At 51.0% G+C, this 26,225-nt stretch overlaps 3 protein-coding genes across 5 annotated transcripts in view; 1 reads left to right on the top strand and 2 right to left on the bottom strand.

Annotated features, from left to right (window-relative positions):
* Positions 1-3,788, top strand: part of RFX2 (regulatory factor X2) — a 53,426-nt gene extending 49,638 nt beyond the window's left edge. For both annotated transcript variants that reach the window (XM_060275360.1, XM_060275361.1), the window contains exons 17-18: positions 338-380; positions 1,053-3,788. In XM_060275360.1, coding sequence (XP_060131343.1) covers positions 338-380; positions 1,053-1,162 — 153 coding nt within the window. In that variant the 3' untranslated portion in view covers positions 1,163-3,788. The remainder of the gene's footprint in view (positions 1-337; positions 381-1,052) is intronic.
* A 5,019-nt stretch (positions 3,789-8,807) lies between these two features.
* PRR22 (proline rich 22) lies at positions 8,808-15,203 on the bottom strand. The gene is made up of 3 exons (XM_035117278.2): positions 14,471-15,203; positions 12,265-12,327; positions 8,808-10,143 (listed from the first exon to the last, which is right to left on the bottom strand). Exons 1-3 carry the CDS (start codon positions 14,814-14,816, stop codon positions 8,996-8,998), a joined length of 1,557 nt encoding a protein of 518 aa, XP_034973169.2. The 5' UTR covers positions 14,817-15,203; the 3' UTR covers positions 8,808-8,995.
* Positions 15,204-18,230: 3,027 nt separating this feature from the next.
* Positions 18,231-26,225, bottom strand: part of ACER1 (alkaline ceramidase 1) — a 30,441-nt gene continuing 22,446 nt past the window's right edge. For both annotated transcript variants that reach the window (XM_035120319.2, XM_035120320.2), the window contains exons 5-7: positions 21,508-21,645; positions 20,046-20,183; positions 18,231-18,824 (exon numbers count right to left, since the gene is read on the bottom strand). In XM_035120319.2, coding sequence (XP_034976210.1) covers positions 18,656-18,824; positions 20,046-20,183; positions 21,508-21,645 — 445 coding nt within the window. In that variant the 3' untranslated portion in view covers positions 18,231-18,655. The remainder of the gene's footprint in view (positions 18,825-20,045; positions 20,184-21,507; positions 21,646-26,225) is intronic.

The raw sequence follows: 26,225 nt of genomic DNA, 5'->3' as shown, positions 1-26,225 counted from the left end.
TTAATTAATGCGTTCCTATGGGCAAAAAAAAAAAAGAAATTTCAATGCATTCCTATGGGAAACCGCAATTCGCGAGACGAATTTTTCGCAAAATGAATTGACTCGCAGAACGAATTAAATTCGTCTTGCGAGGCACCACTGTACGCAGGACCCAAATTGCTCAGGGCGTTTGTGCATCACAACAAGAGCTGTGACCCGCGAGCAGCTTTGGACGCTCCACAGCTCGGGGGGGGGGGTTAACAAGGCAGCGGTGGGGAATTGATGAGCAAAGTGGGGGAGGGGCGGTTTCTCCAGATTCACTCACAACCAAATGCCACCCGCCCGTTTTCTCTTGCAGTTCAGCGACCTGGCCTCCATGTCCCCAGCCTTGATCGATAAAGGTATTTCTTGCCTCAGATCACCTCTCACTTTGCTCCTTTCCGGTCATGGGCCCGGTAGGGAGGGGGTTGGGGCTGAGTTGATTAAATATGTGTACCCCGCTTCTCCAACAACAAAGGCCGAGCTCGAAGCAGCTCACAAGAACTGCAGCGCCCTTGACGGACAACCGCTATAATGTCAGACACAATAGCATATAGAATTGTGGGGTTGTAGAGTTGGAAGGCACCCCCAAGGGTCCTCTAGTCCAACCCTCAACAATACAGGGCAAACAACCAATCCATGAAAGCAATTAATACAAGTCATAGTAACTATTGCCAGGATGCTTCCCGGTCACAACAAAAAGCGGGTTAGCTGTTGGCTATCCAGTGCATTGCTTCTCAATTCACAATACATGAATTATAGACACTTGCAGAAAACGATACATTGATAAACCATTTGGGGTGGGTGGGGCCGTTGGGTCATTGGTGGCTGGTAGGAGGAAAGGGGGGTGGCAGCTGCAGGGTCTTGCAACCCGAACCCTGTGGCTTGTATTCAGCTATGCTCAACTCGGAGCGAACCTGCTAGAATGAGTGGACCTAAGTCAGCCGTGTCCATTCATTCCGGTGGGTCTGCTCCGAGTCGCGACTCCTGCTGGATGCAGCCCTGTGACTTCTGCCTCTCCTCTCTCCCCGCAGACGACATCAGCGACCTGGGCAGCGAGGCGGAGGCAGACTCCCGATGCGCCGGCGAGCCCCTCGTGAAGCGCGAACGCAGCGATCCCGGCCCCTCGCTGCAAGAGATCTAAGAGTTGGCACAGCGGGAGACGCCCAACTCCCGTCGCGTTCCAACTCCGGAAGCAAAAGTTTCCAAAGCTTTCTGGAAACCCCAAAGGCTGGGTTTCCACCTCCTCCACAATCCGAGTGCCTCTTAGCTCCTCTTAACGTTTACTTGTCTTCACAGACGTGGTCCCTGGCAGCTGCCTGATCGGCTGCGCGGGCAGAAGATGGCCCAGTCGCGGCAAAGGGAATCAGCGGCCGGCTCTTCCTTGCCAATGGGGGGATGCCTGGCCCTTCTGCGCTGAACGTGGAGCTTTCTGTCTGTCTATCTGTCTGTCTGTCTCAGTTCCCCTCTCCCTCATATCCCCGTGCTCTTGGCCTTAACTGACTCTTTGAATGGATTGCGGAACCTTCGGAGACCGGGTGCTTGGTTGGCTGTGACAGCTCCAAACCCAGCCGTCTCCTCCAGGGTTCCCTAGATTACCACTGTGATGAATCTCTGCTTGCCTCCCCGAAAGACCCCTTTCCTTTCCACTGCGCCTCGTGGGGAGGCAGAGGTGGGGGGCGTCTGGTCTGCCCCCCCCGTGCTTCCCCCTACTTGCCAAATAAATTTACAATGTGGCACCCAGCCTGTTGCGGTTCTTCTTTTAAACTGCTCCGTGGTGGAAGGGCTTTCCTCCGCCCCGCTGGCCGGGTGTCCATATGCGCCCCCTTCTGTGCACTGAGCTGCAAGTGAGACAGGTGCCGTTCTTAGAATCATAGAATCCTAGAGTTGGAAGAGACCACAAGGGCCATCCAGTCCAACCCCCTGCCAAGCAGGAAACGCCATCAAAGCATTCTTGACCTATGGCTGTCAAGCCTCTGCTTAAAGACCTCCAAAGAAGGAGACTCCACCACACTCCTTGGCAGCAAATTCCACTGTCGAACAGCTCTTACTGTCAGGAAGTTCTTCCTAATGTTCTTGGGGGTCCCGCAACCAGCTTGGGCTTAGCGCATCAAAGCTGGGAATTGTGCAGTTTTTAAAGTGAGGGTCTTGGCAGCTGAGCAGAGGGCGGGGCACTCTGGTTGCTGTCGGTCCTGCTTTGAAGGGAAAGGCAACACCCACTGGGGGTATCGGGGAGAGAGTTGGACATGAGAAGAGAGGAGAGATTGAAGAGGAGAAAGGTGCCTGGTGGCGGTTGGAGGATGGATGGCAGCTAACAGATTGAGGTTGAATCCTGACAAGACAGAAGTACTGTCTTGGGAGGACAGGGGGTGGGTGGGGGTGGAGGACTCCCTGGTCCTGAATGGAGTCACTGCCTCTGAAGGACCAGGTGCGCAGCCTGGGAATCATTTCGAACTCACAGCTGTCCAGCTCCATCTGGTACACAGGCTGAGACCCTACCCGCCCTCAGACTGTCTCGCCAGAGTGGTCCATGCGCTGGTTATCTCCTGCTTGGGGTACCACCATGCACTCTGCATGGGGGCTACCTTTGAAGGTGACCCGTAAACTACAACTAATCCAGAATGCTGCAGCTAGACTGGTGAGGTCCAGCTCCGAGGGCCTTCTGGCGGTTCCCTCCCTGCGAGAAGTGAGGTTGCAGGGTACCAGGCAGAGGGCTTTCTCAGTAGTGGCACCCGCCCTGTGGAACGCCCTCCCATCAGATGTCAAGGAAATAAACAGCTATCTGACTTTTAGAAGACATCCGAAGGCAGCCCTGTTTAGGGAAGTTTTTAAAGTTTGAGGTTTTATTGTGTTTTTAATATTCTATTGGGAGCTGCCCAGAGTGACTGGGGAAACCCAGCCAGATGGGCAGGGTATAAACAACAAATAATAATAATAATAAGCAATAAACAGCTATCTGACTTTTAGAAGACATCTGAAGGCAGCCCTGTTTAGGGTAATTTTTAATGTTTGGTGTTGAATCGCTTTTTTATTCTGTTGGGAGCTGCCGAGAGTGGCTGGGGAGACCCAGCCAGATGGGCGGGGTATAAATAATAAATTATTATTATTATTATTATTACACCTGCAGCAGGTACCACAAAGGATCCTTGCAGAGCTACAGTTCCCAGCACTCTTAAACTACGGCCCCCAGAATTTCTGGGGTAGGGGAAGCCGTGTGCTATTTAAATGCATGATGCAGGTGTGACCCAACGTAAGAAAGTAAAACTTACAAAAGTCTGGCCACTTCTGCCTCTTGTCCTCCCACCCCACCCCTCACACACAAAGTTGCCCCGAAAGAAACGTGGCCCTGTGGCTGATGGGAGGTCTTTTCCCCTTCCATGAAGCACTTTTTTGGGCACTGAGCTAAGCTGCTCCTGACCGCAGGTGGGCCAGGTGAGCAGCTGGAACTTTAAAAAGTGCGGCCTCTTCTGTTTCCCACAGATCTTGCGCGGTGCCGGTTTCCTGTCGAACCATTGGCCGGCAAGTAGTGTGGGGTTCTTCCGAAACCAAACTTCTGAAGGCATTGAGACATTTCTCACCGAGAGAGCGGGAAGGGTTGGGGAACGTAAAGGCGGTTTCCGGGGAAAGTTTTGATGCGTGGCACTGAGCCAATATAACCTCCCAATTCCCGCATTTCGGCTAGGAGCCATAGCTTGCACAGTTAACTAGAAAGTGAGTGAAATAAAAATGGATCCTTTTCTACGTACGCAACCGACCAGTGCACTAAATACCTAGTGTTGGGAAAGATGGAGGGCACAAGGAGAAGGGGACGACAGAGGACGAGATGGTTGGACAGTGTTCTTGAAGCTACGAACATGAGTTTGACCAAACTGCGGGAGGCAGTGGAAGACAGGAGTGCCTGGCGTGCTCTGGTCCATGGGGCACAGAGAGTCGGACACGACTAAACGACAACAACAACAACAAAGTGTGGAGCTAGAGAATGTGTGGTTCTCCTGAAGTCTTATTACAACTCCCCTCGTCCCTAACCATTAGCTGTGACAGCTGAGATGATTATTCAATTTATATGCTGCCCTATTCCCCATAGATTTCAGGGCGGTTGATGGTAGGAGGGGATCCAGCCTATTCCTGCTGTAATGTAAAATTGTGTAAGGTGAACTATCGTGCCCCCCCCCTTTAACCCTCATCCATGGTTCCCATTCCCTTCCTCTTACTGCTCACGATTTTGTAGAATGTTACCTTCCCTGTCCTGCCAAGACGCATTTGGCTAGCAATCCAGCATCCTTTCCTAGTCCTTGAATTCAGGCGGGGGGGAGATCCCCTATTTGGGCCTGGGACAATTGCAGGCTGGGCTTGAGAAATACCGCACACCAGAGAGGCAGCATGGGATGCTCGGCTTATGCAGCCCCAATTTCTGGTACCATGAGAGGTAAAGGTAAAGGCGAAAGTAATGGATCCCTGGATGGTTAAGTCCAGTCAAAGGCGACTATGGGGTTGCAGTGCTCATCATGGGCGTAGGCAGGAGGGGGCAGTTGCCCCCCCCCCCGGAAGCAGGGCCGCTGGTGGACAGCCTGCCCCGCTGCCCGCCACCGCCCGGTGCCGTCTCCCTTCTCCCTGGCTTGCTGTGGAGAGGGTGGAGGGAAAGCCTCAGAGCGGCTGGCTTTCCCTCCGCCCGCCCCACAGCCAGCCAGGGAGAAGGGAGACGTCCCTTCTAGCCGGCTGGCTGTGGGGCGGGAGGGAAAGCCCCAGCAAAGCGTTTGGCTGGCTTTCCCTACACGCGCCCCATAGCCAGCAAGGGAGAAGGGAGACGTCCCTTCTAGCTGGCTGGCTGTGGGGCGGGTGGAGGCAAAGCCAGCCAAACGCTTTGCGCGGCTCTGGGGCTTTCCCTCCACCTGCCCCACAGCCATCCGGCTAGAAGGGACATCTCCCTTTTCCCTTGCTGGCTGTGGGGCAGGTGGAGAGAAAGCCAGCTTTTCGTCCACCCGCCCTGGCGATCGCGGAGGGGGAGGAGGGGGTCGGAGCATCCCTTTTTCGGGCTGATCCTGGTGCCCCCTCGCCCCTGCTGATCATGGCTTTCCTTGCCCCACTGTGGCCCCTCCCCCCGCCCCTTGGCCCCGCCCCTTGCCCCCCTAATTTTGATCCTGGCTACGTCCCTGGTGCTCATCTCGCTTTCAGGCCAAGGGAGCCAGCGTTTGTCCACAGGCAGCTTTCTGGGTCATGTGGCCAGCAGGACTAAACCGCTTCTGGCACAATGGGACACCATGATGGAAACCAGAGCGCACAGAAACGCCGTTTACCTTCCCGCCACAGCGGTAACTATTTATCTACTTGCGCTGGTGTGCTTTCCAACTGCTAGGTTGGCAGGAGCTGGGACGGAGCAACAGGAACTCACCCCGTCGTGGGGATTCGAACTGCCGACCTTCCGATCGGCAAGCCCAAGAGGCTCAGTGGTTTAGACCACAGTGCCAACCGCTCCCAGACAGAAGCGCTCATTGTCCCAGTGACCACGGCAGCTGTCATTGGGACTTGTGGGGCGCAAGGCGGGAAGACAACAGTAGGTGGCGCCAGAGCCCCCACCACCACCACCGTGCAAAGGAGCCTGATGGCTTGCTGCAGATTTCAGTCTTGCATTATTTTTTGCTTAGCGCAGTGATGGCGAACCTATGACATGCGTGTCAGACCTGACACGCAGAGCCTTCACTGCTGGCACGCGCCCCATCGGCCCATTCGTGCTATTGTTTCTTTCACCCCATTTGTTCTCCCGCCGCTCCTCACGCTACAGCTTTTCTCTGCTGTTAAAACCCGGGTCCTTTGTTGTTGTTGTTGCTGCTGGTAGGCAGAGATTGGTTTTTAACCCTTTCTGTGCTGTTTTTTCCTAGCGCTTTGGCAGACGGTGACTGGGTGTAACAACGTTCGTTTTTTAACCCGTTCTGTGCTGGGTTTTTTTGCACTTTGGCAGGAAAAAAAACCCCAAAAAGCAAAGCAATTTTTGCACACACACACACCCAAAAAACCTCCAAAACTTTGGTCAGCAGCTCCCCCAAAAAAGCTCAACAGCCCTGGGCACTTTGTGATAAATAAGGGGTTTTTGGTTTGGTTTGGTTAAATAATTAGTTTTTGGTATATTAAATGCAGTTATATATTACAATTATACATTTTTGTTATTTAAACTATAAATATTGCGAAATTATGGTTTTTTTCTCAAAGTGACACACCACCCGAGTTATGCTCGGTTCTTTGGCAAATTTTGTCACACCAAGCTCAAAAGGTTGCCCATCACTGGCTTAGCGTCTCCAGGCTTAGACCTGGAAAGAGGAGGAGCACCCTGTTCTCCACAATTGCCAATCAGATGCAGGACGTGAAAGCAGGCACTGCCTTTCTGCAGCAGAGTGCTCCTGAAACTGGAAGCTCCCTTTTTAATATATAAATTAAAGAAGCACACTTATTCATCACATTTACCACACCGCCTCCCCTTAATGCAAACGTGTGCCCCCCTTTTCCCGTCCTTGCAAGGCATTTCACAGCAATCCAAAGACCCCCCAGGAGACAGTCGCCCAAACCAGGAGCGCTTGGGTTGTATAGTGCCTATCCAGTTCCCAATGATTTTACTGTATAGAAGTAGAAGTGGTCGGGACCTACCCAAATCTGCTTCATCTTCCATAAATTTTAAAAATAAATAATAAATCCCCCCCCAAAAAAATGGTGGTGGTGTGTGTAAGGAAGGGGGAAGAAAGAGAATGTGCTTTAAATGTATGTTGCTTATGCACACATTTGCTTGGATAAAATCAGGTGCCAATTTGAATCAAAGCGGCAGCCTTTCAGTACTGCCGATTCTAGCTGAACTTTGCGTGATGGTTCCTGAGATCACTGCATTTGGGACCAATGTGACTGCTTTGGGGTTTCTTCCTACAAGCAAGCGGTATATTTTGCATTTACCGTTTAGCCCTGCCAATCCACCCTGTTATACTGTGAGGAATTATTCCTAGCCTCCAATTAAGTCAAAGGATCCTCTCATCCAGCCTGGGAGGCTGACCGCCGAGCCTCTGTGTGGGTCCCTGTTCTGTTACTGCCTTCCTCCAGCCTCCCTTGCCAGGTTCTGAAGGGGTTTGCATTGAGAAGGATTGGCTCAGCAAACCACTATTGGCGCAGAGAGACGGCAGGATGGCTCATTCTCAAAAGAGGCTTCCTGTTGTCTCTCTGAATGGGTTCGCTGCCAGGGGTGAGCCGTCATTCAGCAAGGAGGCATGCCCAGGTGTAGAGCCACGGGGGGGGGGGAGGACTCCCGTCCTCCTTTCACAGTCCGGAAGCCAATACGTCTGGGTACATGACCAAGTGTGAGTTTGGAACACACAACCCTTGGCCTATTTTACAGGGAGTTGTAGTGTCACGAACTGGCTGGGTGCAAAGAAGTGGCGGGAGGAGCCAGTTGGGGAATGTCCAAGGGAAGAAGGCTCAGAGCCCGGGGATTGGCGAGTGGTCAGAGGGAGCAGAAGCAGGAGAGGTGACAGGATTTAGTGAGCGGGAAGAGTCATTGGCAGAGAGCAGTCCAGAATCAGAGGTGCAAGCAGAGGCTGGAGAGGAGGGAGGCTGAGAGACAGGCTGGTGAAGAATCTTGGGTTTCTCCCCGCCCTGCTGCAACAAGCTCCCCTTCCTTCTGGTCTCCCAGAACCAGGAGAGGGATAAAAAGAGCAGAGGAGAGGTTAGCTTCACGTGGGCAGTGTCTTAGATTGCTTGGGGGGGGAACCCTGGAGAGGAGGAGACTTAGATGCGCGTTGGAAGGTGGGGGACCTTCAGTTTCAGCAACTGCTTCATGGGGGCAAGATCTGCTGGAGATGGGATAGGCCTGACACCCCTGTTGGTGCCAATAAAAAGCAAGCTCTTGCTCAGGGTACTGCAACAAACAGAGGACAGACAAAGACAAAATGATGAACAGATGTGTGTTTGGGTGGGTGGGGGCGTAGAAGGAGGGCAAGGGTAGGGGGGGACGAAACAGCTTTTGACATTCCAAGGGAGGAGGAGAGGGTGTCGGAAGCTGGCGGGGCAACAGGTTTGAAGGAGCAGGGAGAGTCTGTGGCAAAGAGAAGTCCAGACTCGGAGGCAGAAGCTGAAACGGGAGAGGAGGGAGGCCAAGAGGCAGAGATGAGGCAGGTTGCTGAAGAAGCCAGGGTGTCTCCCTCTCCTGCTGCAACCAGCTCCCCTCCCTCCTGGTCTCCCAGAACCAGAAGAGGTAAGAAAAGGGCAGAGCGGAGACAGGTAAGATGGAGATGTCTCAGATTGCTTGGGAAGGAATTGGGCGAGGAGGAGCCTTAGAGAGCAGTGGGAAGGTGGGGACCTTCAGCCCTCGCAACTGCTTCCTCGGGACAAGACCTACTGGGAAGTGCTGCTGGGACCTGCACTAGGCCTGCACTGTTTTGGATTCTTTGAATAAAGAGTTAACTTCACTTGACACCTTGCGAGTTATTCCCAACCTCTCCTAAGTCCCAACTTGACATGTACAGTGGTACCTTGGTTGTCAAACTTAATCCGTTCCGGGAGTCCGTTCAACTCCTGGAACCGTTCGAAAACCAAGGTGCGGCTTCCGATTGGCTGCAGGAGCTTCCTGCACTCAATCGGAAGCCGCATCGAACTTTCGGCTTCCAAAAAACATTTCAAACTGGAACACTTCTGGGTTTGCAGCATTCGGGAGCCAATTTGTTCAGGGGCCAGGCCGTTCGACAACCAAGGTACCACTGTAGTCTGAACAAGACAAAGACCTTGACTCCCCCCCCCCCCCGACTACAGTTTTGCCTGTGTGACGTAAAGCCAGGTTTCCATGCAGTTTTAACTTTGCAAAGATACCATAGCGAGTCCTCCCGGAGAGACAGGCACACAGTTCGAGTTCTAAAAAGCTATCTGTGTGTTTTTAATAGACAAAATGGCAGGAACTCTGTCCCCATCCTTGATCTAGTGGCACAACCTCCTGTCCGATTAGTTGCACTGGTCAGATTCCCAGTGGGGTGGAATCCTGTCCCTGGGGTTCACCGTCGCCTCCCTGCACGGATGCCGCCTTTGACTGGCCGGCCGCAGGCTTGTTTTTCTTGGCAACACCGCTCTTCGCTTTCTCCTCGAGGCCCACGTGGGACTCGTGTTGCAGGGGGGGCTGCGAAGGCGGCCGGGCCTCCCATTGCAACTCCTCCCCAAAAGCGTTCACGTCATAGAGGTAGTCCAGGCTCGTCACCGCACTTAGGATTTCCGGCACGCTGTAATCGAAAGACAGCAGCTCGTCGGGCAAGTTGAGGGACCGGATGTCACTGGTCGAATCCTCGCCAGAGAAGCAACTGTCCCTCAGGCTGTCTCCCCAGTGCCGGCTGTGGCGTCCATTGCCCAAGCCGTCCAACGAGGCCTCGGTGTCCGAGTTCACCGGGGAGCAGTCAAACAACTTCATGGCATCCTCCAAGAGGACCTTTTCTGGGAGGTTGAAGGACACCTCCTCCTCTATCAATGCGTTCCCATCCGCGATGATGCTCTCCAGGTCCACGCAAGACTCTGCTTCAGCCATGATGTCCACACTCGGCACACCGAGGATGGCCTGGTGCTCTTCAGGAGAGGCGTTCAACGGGGCTGGGGGGTCCTCTGCAAAATCTGGGTTCCGGATGTCGTCTGCCTCATCCGCTTGGAAGTCCTTGAAAGCTTGGAAGGCCAAGTCTTGGCAGTCTTTCAGGGGCTCATATGACGCCACCAGGGCTGGCCGCTCGCTTGGGTTCAGCCCAGGAGGGAGTGCAGAGAGAAGCTTACGCTCCTTGCTCTGCCCCGGGCCCTCACCGTGGAGAGAGACCGCCTCTGCAAAGGGGGAGCCGTGGGCAGGGCTCCCCACGAAGCCAATGTGGTCCGCCAAGTTGGTGGAGGGCCCCTCAGGCTTGAAGAAGGGCAAGACGAACGGGGGGTTACTGGCGACCGGCTGGTAGGGCGGGTATGGGACTGGCTGGACAGGGCTTTTGAGGTATTTCTGGCTGTCAAGCAGGTAGGTGTTTTGCGGGGCCGGCGCACCAGGGAGTTTGTACACGGAGGGCTGGACGAAGTTGGCCGTAGCCCACTCAATGCGGTAGATCCTGGGGTCGAAGAAGCACCCGCACGGAGCCATGTGGAAGCCTGGCAGGGGGCGAGGAGAGAGGAAAATGAGGGACAGACGAGGAGCACCCTCTAACATGTGTCCTGCTCAAATCTGCCAAGGCAAGGCTGGCTGCCACTTCCTTTGACTGCGAAGGGGGCAGGGGGCAGGCAGGTGTGGGGGACTCCCTGGTCTTGAATGGGGTAACTGTGCCCTTGAAGGACCGACCAGGTGCACAGCCTGGGAATCATTTCAAACTCACAGCTGTCCATGGAGGCACAGGTCAGTTCTGTGTCCAAGGCGGCTGTCTACCAGCTCCATCTGGTACGCAGGATGAGACCCTCGCTGCCCGCAGACTGTCTTGCCAGAGTGGCCCATGCTCTAGTTATCTCCCGCTTGGACTACTGCAGTGCGCTCTATGTGTGGCTACCTTGGAAGGTGACCCGGAACTACAACTAACCCAGAATGTGGCTATTAGACTGGTGACTGGGAGCGGCCGCCAGGACCATTTATCACCCGTCCAGAAAAACCTGCATTAGCTCCCAGTACCTTTCCGAGCACAATTCCAAGTGTTGGTGCTGACCTTTAATGCCCTAAACGGCCCCGGCCCAGAATACCTGAAGGAGCGTCTCCACGCCCATTGTCCAGCCCGGACACTGAGGTCCAGCTCCGAGGGCCTTCTGGCGGTTCCCTCCCTGCGAGAAGCGAGGTTACAGGGAACCAGGCAGAGGGCCTTCTCGGTAGTGGCGCCTTCCCTGTGGAACACCCTCCCATCAGATGTCGGGGAAATAAACAACTACCTGACTTTTAGAAGGCATCTGAAGGCAGCCCTGTTTAGGGAAGTTTTTTAAGTTTGAGGTTTTAATGTGTTTTTAATATTCTGTTGGGAGCCCCCCAGAGTGGCTGGGGAAACCCAGCTGGATGGACAGGGTATAAATACAGTGGTATCTCGCAAGACGAATGCCCTGCAAGATGAATTTTTCGCAAGACGAATGCGCCTTGCGATCTGATGGTGACTCACAAGACGAATTCGTCTCGCGAAAAATTCGTCTTGCGAATCGTGGTTACCCATAGGAATGCATTGAAATTTAATTAATGTGTTCCTATGGGCAAATAAAAAGTTTTATAGCCAAGTTTTATTGTTTTTGGCACAGTCACCATTGTGCTAACTCTGCTGCAAGAGTCTCTTCCAAACTGCAGGAGCAGTGAACAACATTATAGCTCATTATTGTCGCTTGTCTTCACTTACCCCACCCCACTGCCCTGCTCACAGTTGTGAAGATTATTCTTACGTTATGAATGGTCCGTGTCACCATTAAGAAAAAGAGGTCAGAATGGGCCAATATATAGGTAGACGGTCCCTGCATCAAGTGACTTTTCTTCTTTGAGTTCTCAAAGTTCTTAACCTATCTCAAGATTGTCATCTGAACTTGCCAGATGTTTATCTGAGAATCAATCACAGCCAGTCCATCCTTTGAAAAATAATACTTTAGAGCCACCTTGCCCCAAAATGGCAACTCTGGGCATTCCATTTTGGTAACTGCAACCTTGGTTTAAGGAGGTATTTGGCGCCTAGCTCAGTGTTTCCCAACCTTGTGCCTCCAGATGTTTTCGGACTACAATTCCCATCATTCCTGACCACTGGTCTTGCTAGCTAGGGATGATGGGAGTTGTAGTCCCAAAACATCTGGAGGCACAAGGTTGGGAAACACTGGCCTAGCTTATATATCTGAGTTTCTAACACTGGGAAACAGCCTTATTCTGAGCCAGGCCTTTAGTCTAGCTAGCTTAGTATTTATCTTCACTGACTGGTAGCAGCTTTGCAGGGCTTAAGGCAAGGAGTCTCTTCCCTACCATACCTCGAGAGACTCGAACCTGGGGCTTCATGCATGTGCAGCAGAGGGGCTTTTGCGTCCCATCCCAACAGCAAGCAAAATCAAAACTAATCATGCTCGTGTACTTTGAAGTGATGAATTCCACGGCAATACGCTCAGTTTTCTTATAGCAATAGCTGCTGACCAAATCTCAGGTTTAGTCCGTCGGAAACCTAGCCAGGCATCGCCCTGCCCTGCCCCGAGTCGAGATTTACAGGCCACAATCCGCAAAGGCCCACCCACGCGCCCGCAAGAGTTGCTCCTTTCTACGCACCACGTAAGCGTTACCTGCCGGAGGTGTTGCAAATAGCTCTTTCTCCTGGCTGGGGGGGTGGTACAAACTGGGTGTCCCTGTAACGTCAACACAAAGAAAAATTCATGCTCTAGCCTCTGCTCTTGCCAGCTGCGTTGTTTCTCTAGTTTTGCCTCCCGGGAATCTCTTCCACTGCTTCTGGTTGGCCTCCGAAGGGCTGGGCAAAAGGGGACCCTTTGGGTGTCACCCCTTAGCAACAATGCCATGCCCTCAGATGAAAATACTGTCGTACCTCGGAGGTTGAACGGAAGTCGAACACTCGGAAACCAAATCGCAGCTTCTGATTGGCTGCAGGAAGTTCCCGCAGCCAATTGGAAGCCCCGTCGGACGTTCGGCTTCCAAAAATAGTTCGCAAACCGGAACACTCACTTCTGGGTTTGCGGCGTTCGGGAGCCAAAAGGTTCGAGAACTAAGCTGTTCGGAAACCAAGCTACAACAACTGTAGGGACATTTCTCGCCCCTACCCCATTCTTGAGCCCCCATTTTTCTTCTGACCACAACCGCAGAGTTTTTCCACCCCTGCCCCACACACACACCAAGGGGACACAGCACACAAGCCTTCCGGCGTCCTGAGAAAACTCCTTCATCCCAATTTTATTTCGTTTTTGGTAGATTTACAGAAAGGAAAACGCAGGCCAATAAATGCATTTTAGAAACGGGCGACATTATATGTGGATGCACAAAGCATTTTTTATAAAAAATAATAATAAATCAAGACTCCTTGTGCTTCCCGCTTTCTTGCTGCCCAGGGCTGCCCTGCCCCTCTGCCTGCCCCTCAGACCTGATGTGAGGCTGGGCCTTGGGGCTGCTCCAGCCTCTCCTCCTCCTTGCCTGCTCTCCAGCAGCCACTATGAGCTGCCCAAGGGAGGATCCTGGCAGCAACAGCCATGGGGAGGGCATCAATCCTTGGAGCCATCAATCCTCCTCCCTGAGCTCAGTGGGGGGAAAGGGACATACCAGGATCAAATCAGAAGCCAGGATGGCTTTTGTAATTCCAGGACCATCCCTGCAAAATAGGGACACTTGCCATATCTGGTTTTTCTGTGCTGCAGTCAAAACCGCGGTTCTCGAATGGCTCCGTTTTGGAACGTTCCGGTTCCCGAACACCGAAAACCCGGAAGTAAATGCTCCGGTTTTTGAACGTTTTCCGGAAGCCGAATGTCCGATGTGGCTTCCGCTTGAGTGCAAGAAGCTCTTGCAACCCATCGGAAGCCGCGCCTCGGTTGTCGAACATTTCGGAAGCCAAACCGTCTTCCGGAACGGATTCCGTTCGACAACCGAGGTTTGAATGTTCCTTTTATAGCCTGCCTTCCTGAAACTCAAATCCATTGTGCCTTTTCGGTGAGCCCTTCTCTCTCTCTCTCTCTCTCTCTCTCTCTCTCTCTCTCTCTCTCTCTCTCTCTCTCTCTCTCTCTCTCTCTCTCTCTCTGTGTGTGTGTGTGTGTGTGTTTTGCATTGAGAGTTCCTTCTTTTTCCTTCTGTGAGTTTTGCAAGAGCTCAGAGGCGAGTCCACCGCCCCTTGCCCTCAAACTCTCTGTGTGCCCAAAAGCTGCCGGGCGTCTATGTGCAATTTTGCAGCACACTTCATAGTAGCTGTGCTGCTCGACCGAATTTCGGCCACGCCGAGGTATCAGAGCTCTATTCCGCATGGAATTTAACACACACACACACACACACACACACACACACACACACACTCCTGATTCCCCACCCCAATAATCAGAATATAATTCAAAAAGCCATGGGTCTGAAGGAATGTGCTGCTGCCGTGGCGGAACATTTCCTTCCGTACCAAGATGGTACATGTTTTGGCAACGTTGCTTCAGCCGTGTGTTAGAACACTTATCCCCCAAATATGAACGGGCCAAGGGGGAAAGAGGTCTGCGAGGGCACCAGTCATTGCTAGCAATGTGAGAAAAGGGAAAGGGAAATAGGGACCGAGGTTGGCCTTGGGATGGAGAGGCCATGACCGAAGGGCAGGTTGCCGCCTTGCAATAATATGGCGTGTAAAATTAGTTCTACAGGAAGTTGTGAGGGGGGAACCTCTCCTCCTGTAATATGCTATTGAGCCAACAAGCCAAGCACCCCCCGGGAACTTGCCATGCCTGTCCTTAGATGTGGGGCTGGCCACATCCCAGAAAAAACAAGGTAAGAAACCCCACTGGCATAAACTGATCCTACCTACGGAGGCAAGGTTTTCAGGGAGAACAAAAGCCGGGAAGGGCCGGTTTGACTGTCCGTCTGGTCGCTCTAAAGGCCGAGGGGTGTACGTCTCATGCTGGGGGTAAAAGAGTTTCGGTTGCTGCATAATCCCTCTGTTGAGCTGAAGGGCAGTCTGCCCATCTGGACCCCCTTTGCCGAGGGGCGCCTGCCCAAGGACTGACTTCCTGGAGGCGTCGCCACGGAGAAAAAGTTCTGTTTTGATGGTTACTCGGGAAAGCGTTCCAGGTTGGCGCAGTAAAGTTCTGAGGCAGAGAAGGGGCATTGGAAGTGTAGAGTTGGAGGGGGGACCCCACCCAAGGGTCATGTAGTCCGACCCCCTGCGGTACAGGAATCGAACCCGCAACCTCGCCGAGATGAAAAGTCTCGTGCTTTTACCGACTGAGCTATCCTTCAGAGATGTGAGAGGGAGAGGTGGGAGAATGAGTATGGTGGTGGGGAACGGAAATAAAATTGAGGGTGAGAATCTAAATAAGCTTGTTCCCTTTACCTTTGCAAAATTCTGATACCTAAGTCAGAATTTGCCTTTTTTTTCTTGAGTAGGAAGTAGTCCTTATGATTTATTACATAAGGAAGTAGTCCTGATGCTGGGCTTGAGGGCATCCTGATCAAGTTTGCAGATGACACCAAATTGGGAGCGGTGGCTAATACCCCAGAGGACAGGATCACACTTCAAAATGACCTTAACAGATTAGACAACTGGGCCAAAGCAAACAAGATGAATTTTAACAAGGAGAAATGTAAGGTACTACACTTGGGCAAAAAAAATGAAAGGCACAAATACAGGATGGGAGACACCTGGCTTGAGAGCAGTACATGTGAAAAGGATCTAGGAGTCTTGGTAGACCAAAAACTTGATATGAGTCAACAGTGTGATGCAGCAGCTAAAAAAGCCAATGCAATTCTGGGCTGCATCAATAGGAGTATAGCATCTAGATCAAGGGAAGTAATAGTACCACTGTATTCTGCGCTGGTCAGACCTCACCTGGAGTACTGTGTCCAGTTCTGGGCACCACAGTTCAAGAAGGATACTGACAAGTTGGAACGTGTCCAGAGGAGGGCAACCAAAATGGTCAAAGGCCTGGAAACAATGCCTTATGAGGAACGGCTTAGGGAGCTGGGTATGTTTAGCCTAGAGAAGAGAAGGTTAAGGGGTGATATGATAGCCATGTTCAAATATATAAAAGGATGTCATATAGAGGAGGGAGAAGGGTTGTTTTCTGCTGCTCCAGAGAAGTGGACACAATTTTTTTTAAACAACAACAACAACAACTTTGGACAAAGTGCCCCTGAGCATGTGAAGTCTTCTTTTCTTAAGTTGTACAGGAAACCATCTGGTCATTGCTCCACCTTGCAATAGTCTTGTCTGTAAAGTAAGGTAGGTAAAGGACCGCTGGATGGTTAAGACCAGTCAAAGGTGACTATGCGGTTGCGGCGCTCATCTCGCTTTCAGGCCAAGGGAGCCGGCATTTGTCCACAGACAGCTTTCTGGGTCATGTGGCCAGCAGGACTAAACCGCTTCTGACGCAACAGGACACCGTGATGGAAATCAGAGCGCACAGAAACACCGTTTAGAATCATAGAATCATAGAATTGTAGAGTTGGAAGAGACCACAAGGGCCATCCAGTCCAACCCCCTGCCGAGCAGGAAACACCATCAAAGCATTCTTGACATATGCCTGTCAAGCCTCTGCTTAAAGACCTCCAAAGAAGGAGACTCCACCACAGTTTACCTTCCTGCCACAGCGGTACCTATTTATCTACTTGCCCTGCTGTGCTTTCCAATTGCTAGGTTGGCAGGAGCTGGGACAGAGCAACGGGAGCTTGCCCCATTGCGGGGATTCGAACCACCGACCTTCCGATTGGCAAGCCCAAGAGGCTCAATGATTTAGACCACAGCGCCACCCATTGTACTAACTCTCAGATCCATCGTCAGTCCTCCTGAGTGTCGTGAGGGTACACTTGTGAAAGGTGTCACCCCTCATTGCCCCCCTTGCTTTCATCTTGGCCAACCAGATTCCCCCAAGAGAAACCTCCAAACAGGACCTTGGGACGGCTGCGTTCTTGCAAAGTGGTGCGGAGGACACAGCCTTAATTATGGCAGCTGGGTTCTTGGAAGCACGATCTTGCAGGCCAAATCGTATGTGGAAAACAACGGAAGCTTGGCTTGGCAGGTAGTGTGATGCAGTGGTTAGAATACTGGGCTAGATGTGGGGAGACCTCGGGTGGCTCTAGACCCAGGGCGGGGGGAACACGCTATAAATAAGTCAGAAATTAGATTGTTATTACCAAAGGGGGAAAAATCTCTATGGAAAACCGTGTTTTAAAATTTCCTGCTCTCTGGCGCCATCTCATGTTGCATGTTTACAGTGCAGTCAAATCTCTATGCTTCTTTACTCATGTAGCCAAGTCCCTGGATTCAAATCTTCACACAGGCATGAAACTCGAGGGCCGGGGTGATCTACAGTTCCCAGCACCCTCAAGAAACTACAATTCCCAGGGTTCTTAGTGAGGAGTCGTGTGCTTTAGATGTATGTTGTGAGCACTGCCTCTGGGGCAAACTGAGTTGAGATTCAGGAGTCCTTTGAATGGGACACTCCTGAGTCCTGGTGAGTGTGTAGTCACGAGGCTATTGTGACAGGAATGCACAATCCCACATTCAAGACTCTTTGTGCTTGCAGTAGTGTTGTGACTGTTGCATTGCCTCTTTTCCAACTGGGGCATGTCCCATAACTTTCTGAAATCCCATCCCCTTTTCTGTCCTGCCTTCGTCATACTAGGTAGTAGAGCCCCTCTAGACCAGGAGTCAGCAAACTTTTTCAGCAGGGGGCCGGTCCACTGTGCCTCAGACCTTGTGGGGGCCGGACTATATTTTGGAGGGGGAAAATGAACGGATTCCTATGCCCCACAAATAACCCAGAGATGCATTTTAAATAAAAGGACACATTCTACTCATGTAAAAACACCAGGCAGGCCCACAAATAACCCAGAGATGCATTTTAAATAAAAGGACACATTCTACTCATGTAAAAACACCAGGCAGGCCCCACAAATAACCCAGAGATGCATTTTAAATAAAAGGACACATTCTACTCATGTAAAAACACCAGGCAGGCCCCACAAATAACCCAGAGATGCATTTTAAATAAAAGGACACATTCTACTCATGTAAAAACACCAGGCAGGCCCCACAAATAACCCAGAGATGCATTTTAAATAAAAGGACACCTTCTACTCATGTAAAAACACGCCGATTCCCGGACCATCCATGGGCCGGATTTAGAAGGCAATTGGGCCGGATCCAGCCCCCGGGCCTTAGTTTGCTTACCCATGCTGTAGTCTAGACAGTGTGATGGGAAAAAGTGGGGGAAAGTTTAGGGAAGTTTTTAATGTTTGATGTGCTGTCGTGTTTTTAATATTCTGTTGGGAGCCGCCAACAGAGTGGCTGGGGAACCCCAACCAGACAGGCGGGGTATAAATAATAAGTAGTAGTATTAGTTGTTGTTGTTGTTGTTGAACAAAGCAGAACAAACCCATCATGGATTTATTCCGTGCAATTATTGAGTCGAAACACCAGATTGTGAAACACCAGCCCAGCAATGGTTGACGTGTCTTAGATTAATTTAATTAATTTAATTAATTAATTAGTTGTGTGTGTGTTTTTAAAATGCATCGTTTTGAGAGGAAACAACATTTCGGTACAAATGAACGCGCCGATCTCTTTCTTTCAAAGTGCAGTTTAATACAGGCCGGAGAAAGACGGGTGGTAAACGTGTGCAGAATGTCCATAAAGTGAGAGATCCGTTCGTTCTCTCATTCCCTCCACATGTCCTCTATAAATAGCTTAAATACAGTGTCCGTCATTCTCTGGCTGCTGGGGGGGACAGGCAAGTTTCAATGTCGTGTAATGGAGGCACCCCGCACAGTATGGCCAGGCTGGCGGAAAAACTCGCCGCACAACAGATTGGGCGAGAAGCCATGCGACGAAGCTACCGGCCTTTCTCCCACGCAACAAGGGTTTGGCAGCGCAAAGCCTTTCGCCGGTCAAACAAGCGTAGCACTAAGTCGTCGCAATGGATCGAACCCGCTATACTCTGTAGGGGTCAGTGCAGGGCTCCTGTCATCCTCAGCGGTCAAGCAGTCCCTCTAGCACTGTTTCTTCAGTTTCGGGAGGTCGATGTACGGCAGTGAAAAGAAGCTACCCTCGCTGGGCCAGTAAGCCACATCGGGCTCGCAGCTAGGGAAGTCATAGAAGACATCTAAGTAGACGACCGTGGTGGCGCAGTAGAAAATGGCTACGACGATAGAAAGATGCCTGCGGGTTAAAGAAGAAAGGAAAGCATGTTGTCTAGGGCTGCCATACGTCCAGGGGAGTTTCCTCAACAACTTTCGGGGTGTCCTGCTTTTTTATTTTTTGAAATATCATCATCATCATCATCATCATCATCATCATCATTTATTATTTATATCTGCCCATCTAGCTGGGCTTCCCCAGCCACTCTGGGCTGCTCCCAGCAGAATATTAATACAGTCGTACCTTGGTTCTTGAAAGTAATCCGTTCCGGAAGTCCGTCTGACTTCCAGAAACGTTCGACAACCGGGGCGCGGCTTCTGATGGGCTGCAGGAGATTCCTGCACTCAAGCAGAAGCGACGTCGGACGTTCAGCTTCCAAAGAACGTTTGAAAACCGGAACACTTACTTCCAGGTTTCCGGCGTTTGGGAGCCAAAACATACAAGTACCAAGGCGTTCGAGAACCAAGGTACGACAAAATAATAATAATAATAATGCGATAAAACATCAAATATTAAAAAAATTCCCTAAACAGGGCTGCGTTCAGATGTCTTCTAAAAGTCAGATAGTTGTTTATTTCCTTGACATCTGAAGGGAGGGCGTTCCACAGGGTGGGCGCCACTACGAAGAAGGCCCTGGCAGAAGGACATCAAGGAAGGAGCCTGTCTGGCTTCTCCAGGGAAAGTGTTCCCGAGACTGGGAGCAGCCATTTGCTGCTCACTGAGAAGCATTCGATGTAAACCCTCCAAAATTATTTTCTACAGTTTAGTTTTTACCTCTGCAGTGCACGGGATCCAGTTGCGCACGGGATCCGTTCTGGGGATCCAGTCGGATCCCGAGGAATTTGCAACGGGAGGTGCCTGTTCTGCGCATGCGCATGCGGGTGGCGCATAGAGCACTTCTGCGCATGCACATGCGGAGAAACCCAGAAAAATACTTCTGGGTTTGTTGCGTGCATATCCCGAAGGATACGCAACTAGAGGTGTGCGTATCCAGAGGCACCACTAAATCTTCAGTACATTTTATTTTATTGCTATGCAAATAAAGATCCTTCTTCATTTGCTTCCTGAGGCAACTGCTTCATTGGGAGATGGCCAAGATGGCTAAGCACCTTGTCCCAACAGCGCGTACCATCTCAAAGCTTTTGCCAACTTTCAGCTGGCTTCTGCCACCACTACCCAATAAATGAAGACCGTTCCACCTCGTCTAACCCTCCGGGGCAGCCAAGAGCAGCTACTTCTTACCAGATGCTGTGAAGGTAGGCGAAATTGACCCTCTGACAGATGCTACACAAAAACTTATCCGTTAGCCAACAGGTGATGGCGATGCTCCACCACACTACCATGGTTCTGATGAGACGGTGAATGCGGACGTTATTGCACCTGCGGAAGAGGTCATAATCAGGAATGGTTGGAGCGTTCCCCTGAGGCCGGGGGTAATGGTGACAAAATGGGCATTATCATCATCATCATCATCATCATCACAACGGGGTGAGCTCCCGTCGCTCTGTCCCAGCTCCTGCCAACCTAGCAGTTCAAAAGCACACCAGCACAAGTAGATAAATAGGTACCACTGCGGCAGGAAGGTAAATGGCGTTTCCGTGCGCTCTGGTTTCCATCACGGTGTCCTGTTGCGCCAGAAGCGGCTTAATCCTGTTGGCCACATGACCCGGAAAGCGGTCTGTGGACAAACGCCAGCTCCCTCGGCCTGAAAGCGAGATGAGCACCACAACCCCACAGTTGCCTTTGACTGGACTTAACTGTCTAGGGGTAGTTTACCTTTACCTTTTATCTATTATTATTATTAATTTAACTTATACACCGCCGTATACCCTGAGGTCTTGGGGCAGTTCACAACAAGACCACAACATATAAAATCAAACCAAAAGCAGTAACCCAATACACGCACACACACACCCCAAGCCACATTCTAAAAGGGTGTCGGATGTCAATAAGATCAACCCAAGGCCTGGTTAAAAAAGAACGTTTTTGCCTGGCACCTAAAGGTGTATAATGAAGGCGCCAGGCGAACGTCCCTGGGGGAACGACTGCATTGACGCATTGAGTCAATCACCCATTCCCACCATCCTCCTGAGAAAAACCCCACCCCACCCTCCCACTATATATAAAGGTCTGGTGACTTCTGTTTCAGTGTATCTGAAGAAGTGTGCATGCACACGAAAGCTCATACCAATGGCAAACTTGGTTGGTCTCTAAGGTGCTACTGGACAATTTCTTTTAATTTTTATATATATGAGATAGTGGCTAGAGAAACAGAAGGGAGGGAACAGCCAGCAAAGATGTCATTAGAGAGTGGGGCGGACCCTCCCTCCCCACGAACCAGGAGGTCCGACCGTATTAGAGAACAAAGTGTGCAGAGAGGAGGAGAGACTTTCCGTTGGCACTCAAGATGTTGCAGAAGATGGAAGGGGGGGTGTTGGATGTCAAAGGAAATAAACAACTATCTGACTTTTAGAAGACATCTGAAGGCAGCCCTGTACAGGACAGCCAACTGCTCTCCTTGTGGAGGGATGATGTGGATTTTTGCTTGCAACCTGATGCCTGAATGAAAAGGACTATGAAATAGGAACTGCTCGTTAATTCTTATCTGCGAAGTTACCAAAGCGGGAGGCGGACTCTCCACTAGGGGGCGCTTAAAATTGCCTGTTCAACGCTTGCAGGGTTCTCTGCCCACAACTTAACTTACTTTCTGAATTCCAAGTTGCTCAAGTATAAAAGGTGTATGGCAATGGAGTTGAGGGCGTAAGCGTTCAGGGTGGGCTTCACAAAGGACATCAGGGTGCTGAAGACGGTCACGATGCCCACCAGCCACGCGAACTGATCCCTAAGTGGGTAAAAAGGAAAAAGACAGAAGACACAGTTTGAGTGCCGAAGAGCTCAGGGTCCTTTACAGCAGCGTTTCTCAACTGCTGTTCCGCGGCACACTAGTGTGCCGCGAGACGCTGGCTGGTGTACCGCGACGTGCGGCGACGAGAAGGGCGATTTTGCAGCTGCAAACTCCACCTCCCTGGGCGTCCTATTTCTTCGCCCCTTCTAGTTTCCACAGACCAATCAGCTTTCATTATTTCCATTTTCCCCATGCCTCACGTGACAGGATCATCCCAGAATCCTTTAGCCAAGATGGCAGCCCCCAGCAGCTAATAGTGCCGCACTTGTGTCTCTTTTTTGGAAAATCGAGCGGACTTCAAGTAGCTACTTTTAAAATATTCAATCTCCATCATTCAAAAGGTAGTTTGTTGCTAATTCACGGAGGCATGAAGACCAAATCGTCCTCTCACAAGTCCGAGAACACGCACAGGGTAAGATACGGGACGGCGGGGTCGGGTGGGGTGGATCAGAAACCCGGATCTTTTAAGAACTCGGCAGCGCTGACCCGCCAGAAAGCAATATTTGGCAAGTGTTTCTTACAGTCATAATTATAATATAGGGCGGCACAGAGTTAATTTTTTAAAGTTTTTTAATGGTGGTGTGCCTCGTGATTGTTTTCACGGAACAAGTGTGCCGTGGCCCAAAAAAGGTTGAGAAACACTGCTTTACAGAACAGGTGGGAAGATTTTCACGAGCCATCTCCCCAGGGGCAGGAAGAAATGAAGTCAAGTATGTTTGATAGCTTGAGTTAGCAAAGATCAGCCTGTCTTTATGGAACCAGGACAGCCATTGCTCTTAATAGGATCTCTTTGCATCCATTGGAATGTTTATGTATGTGGGGGTTTTTGGTGTGTGTGTTTGTTTGTTTTTTGTAGGAATAGAAAGTGTGTTGGAAAAAATTCTAGTTGCAATTTGGAGGGCTGCAGAGACAGAATAATAACAATAACTATAATAACTCAATATCAATGAAAAGAAAAGAACTCACCCTAAAACTCACCTACAGGTGGTACCTAACACCAAGAAAGCTAACAATAATACTCCCAGGAACCTCACCAAAATGCTGGAGAGGGTGCACTTCTGCAGGTACATACCTCCACATGTGGTGGGAATGCCCCAAAATTCAGTTATTCTGGGCAACAACCATACGGGAAATTTGTAAAATAACCGGAAAAGCAATAGAAATTATGCCAGAATTGGCCCTACTAAACATCTTTCAAGATAACAAAGCCCATTTAGACCACAAAGACCTCATAACCCACCTACTTACAGCAACCAGAAATGTCATAACCAGACATTGGAGAGACCTGGCAGGAATAAACATAGACCAATGGTACCAAGTAGTATGGGAAACAGCCTTACTGGAAAAACTAACCAACAAGCTGAAACTGGCACGGGGACAAATAGAAGAGGATGCCTTCACCCTGGTATGGTTCCCCTTTATCACACACACAGCCCAACAAGATAATGAGGAAAAATTTACCGCCAGCATACAAATCAGTATGGCTAACCTGAGCCAAAAATACCCACCCACCCCATTCACACATGAAAACAAAGGCCATCATAGCCAATCACAAATGGACAACCACACCCTTGGCCAACCCCAGTCTCTCTCACCACCAAAAGAACACAAGCGAATAAAGGAGTACCAACACAAACAAAGCTGACGTCACGCCCTACATATATTAAGCAAAACAGAAACACCGTCACCTATTCTGGCTTATAAAAGCTAGCCGGGAAGGGCTGGGCGATGGGCTTTGCGGGTTGGTGAATGCTTCTCTCTGTGAGGGAGCCTTCCCAGCATAGCTGCCAGGTTTTCCCTTTTCTCGCGAGGAAGCCTATTCAGCATGAGGGAATTTCCCTTTTAAAAAAAAGGGAGAACTTGGCAGCTATGCTTCCCAGACCCACTGAAGGAGGCGGTTATTAAACCGCTTCTTTAAAAAACCATCTTTAGATGCGGCCAATATGGCCAACTATCGCCCAGTCTCAAATCTTCCATTCCTGGGCAAGGTGATTGAGCGGGTGGTTACTGAACAACTCCAGGCACGCCTGGAAGAAGCGGGCCATTTGGATCCCTTCCAGTCGGGATTCAGGCCTCATCATGGGACTGAAACTGCCTTGGTCGCACTGGTTGATGATCTCCGGCAGGCTAGAGACAAAGGTGAGAGCTGTTTCCTAGTTCTGCTGGATCTCTCAGCGGCTTTTGACACCATCGACCATAACATCCTTCTGGACCGTCTAGAGCAGGGGTCCCCAGACTACGGCCTGGGGGCCGGATGCGGCCCAATTGGCCTGCCAATCCGGCCCGCGACGACCCCCGCCGCCCGCCGCCGCCCGCTCTTACGGCGCGCAGCACGGCAGCGCTCTCCCGGGTCGGGAAAAAAGCGCCGAAAATCCTTTGTGTGCATGCGTATGGGCCTCTCCCGACCCGGAAGAGGTCATTTCTGGTGCACTTCCGGGTCGGGGGAGGCCCATACGCATGCGCACAACGGATTTTCGGCGCTTTTTCCACCCTGGAAGCGCGCCGCTGCGCCAGTAAGCGCACGGGCACGCACTCCCCCGCCCGCCGGCTCGCACAGGTGCGCGCTCCCCCGTCCTCCGGCCCGCCGCGCGGTCGGCGCGGTGGGAACCGGCCCAAACGCCGGTAAGTCTGGGGACCCCTGGTCTAGAGGGTTTCAGGAGCTAGGGGCACTGTTATACAGTGGTTCCGCTCCTTCCTCCTGGGCCGTGTTTAGAAAGTGGTGGTGGGGGATGAGTGTTCAGACCCCTGGGCTCTCACTTGTGGGGTGCCTCAGGGTTCTGTCCTCTCCCCCATGCTTTTTAACATCTACATGCAGCCGCTGGGAGAGATCATCAAGGGGTTTGGGCTGGGTGTTCATCAGTATGCGGGTGATACCCAGCTCTACCTCTCTTTCAAATCAGAACCAGTGAAGGTGGTGAAGGTCCTGTGTGAGTGTCTGGAGGCGGTTGGAGGATGGATGGCGGCTAACAGATTGAGATTGAATCCTGACAAGACAGAAGTACTGTTCGTGGGGGACAGGAGGCGGGCGGGTGTGGAGGACCCCCTGGTCCTGAATGGGGTAACTGTGCCCCTGAAGGACCAGGTGCGCAGCCTGGGAATCATTTTGGACTCACAGCTGTCCATGGAGGCACAGGTCAATTCTGTGTCCAGGGCAGCTGTTTATCAGCTCCATCTGGTACGCAGGCTGAGTCCCTACCTGCCGGCGGACTGTCTCACCAGAGTGGTGCATGCTCTAGTTATCTCTCGCTTGGACTACTGCAATGCGCTCTATGTGGGGCTTCCTTTGAAGGTGACCCAGAAACTACAACTAAACCAGAATGCGGCAGCTAGACTGGTGACCGGGACTGGCCGCTGAGACCATATAACACCGGTCCTGAAAGATCTACATTGGCTCCTAGTACATTTCCGAGCACAATTCAAAGTGTTGGTGCTGACCTTTAATGCCCTGAACAGCTTTGTCCACCCACATTGTCCAGCCTGGACCCTGAGGTCCAGCTCCGAGGGCCTTCTGGCGGTTCCCTCCCTGCGAGAAGTGAGGTTGCAGGGTACCAGGCAGAGGGCTTTCTCAGTAGTGGCGCCCGCCCTGTGGAACACCCTCCCATCAGATGTCAAGGAAATAAACAGCTATCTGACTTTTAGAAGACATCTGAGGGCAGCCCTGTTTAGGGTAATTTTTAATGTTTGATGTTTAATCGCTTTTTTATTCTGTTGGACCTACATTGGCTCCCAGTACGTTTCCGAGCACAATTCAAAGTGTTGGTGTTGACCTTTAAAGCCCTAAACGGCCTCGGTCTAGTATAGCTGAAGGAGCATCTCCACCCCCATCGTTCTGCCAGCGATGGGGTCCAGCGCCGAGGGTCTTCTGGCAGTTGCCTCGCTATGAGAAGCCAAGTTACGGGGAACCAGGCAGAGGGCCTTCTCGGTAGTGGCGCCCACCCTGTGGAATGCCCTCCCACCAGAGGTCAAAGAGAATAACAATTACCAGACCTTTAGAAGGCATCTCAAGGCAGCCCTGTTTAGGGAAGCTGTTAATGTTTGATGGATTTCTGTATTTTAATGTTTTGTTGGAAGCCGCCCAGAGTGGCTGGGGGAACCCAGCCAGATGGGCGGGGTATAAATAATAAATTATTATTATTATTATTATTATTATTATTATTATTATTACTACTACTACTACTACTACTACTAATATTACTATTCCCACCCCCATCCACCCTCCCACCCCCTATCTATCTCGTTCTCCCTCTTTCTTCTTAGTGTCTCAATAAATGAAACTGACTTGCAAAAATGATACATGTAAAAATATGAGAGGCACTGAACACATCTTTGTAATTCAAGAAACCTTAAATAAAAAATATTTTTAAAATAACTATAATAACAATAACAATAGTAATAATAATACAGTGGTGCCTCGCTTAACGAATGCCTTGCTTAACGAAATTTTCGCTTAACAAAAGGTTTTTTCTAGCGGAGGTTGCCTTGCTAGACGAATTCGTTTTCGTCTAGCGAATCGCAGT

This window comes from Zootoca vivipara, chromosome 6 (assembly GCF_963506605.1).
Source record: "Zootoca vivipara chromosome 6, rZooViv1.1, whole genome shotgun sequence".
Classification (NCBI taxonomy): Eukaryota; Metazoa; Chordata; class Lepidosauria; order Squamata; family Lacertidae; genus Zootoca; species Zootoca vivipara.
Note: the sequence above shows the minus strand (reverse complement) of the source record. Positions and strands in the feature narration are given on the sequence as shown.

What these genes read in the sequence shown, in the direction of transcription:
- PRR22 (XM_035117278.2), bottom strand. Translation starts at nt 14,816, where the DNA reads ATGACCCTTGGGTGGGGTCCCCCCTCCAACTCTACACTTCCAATGCCC. An exon ending in TGAAAACCTTGCCTCCGTAG is followed by an intron (nt 12,328 to 14,470) that starts GTAGGATCAGTT and finishes TTGACGTTACAG; the next exon opens with GGACACCCAGTTTGTACCAC. An exon ending in ATTTGCAACACCTCCGGCAG is followed by an intron (nt 10,144 to 12,264) that starts GTAACGCTTACG and finishes GCCCCCTGCCAG; the next exon opens with GCTTCCACATGGCTCCGTGC.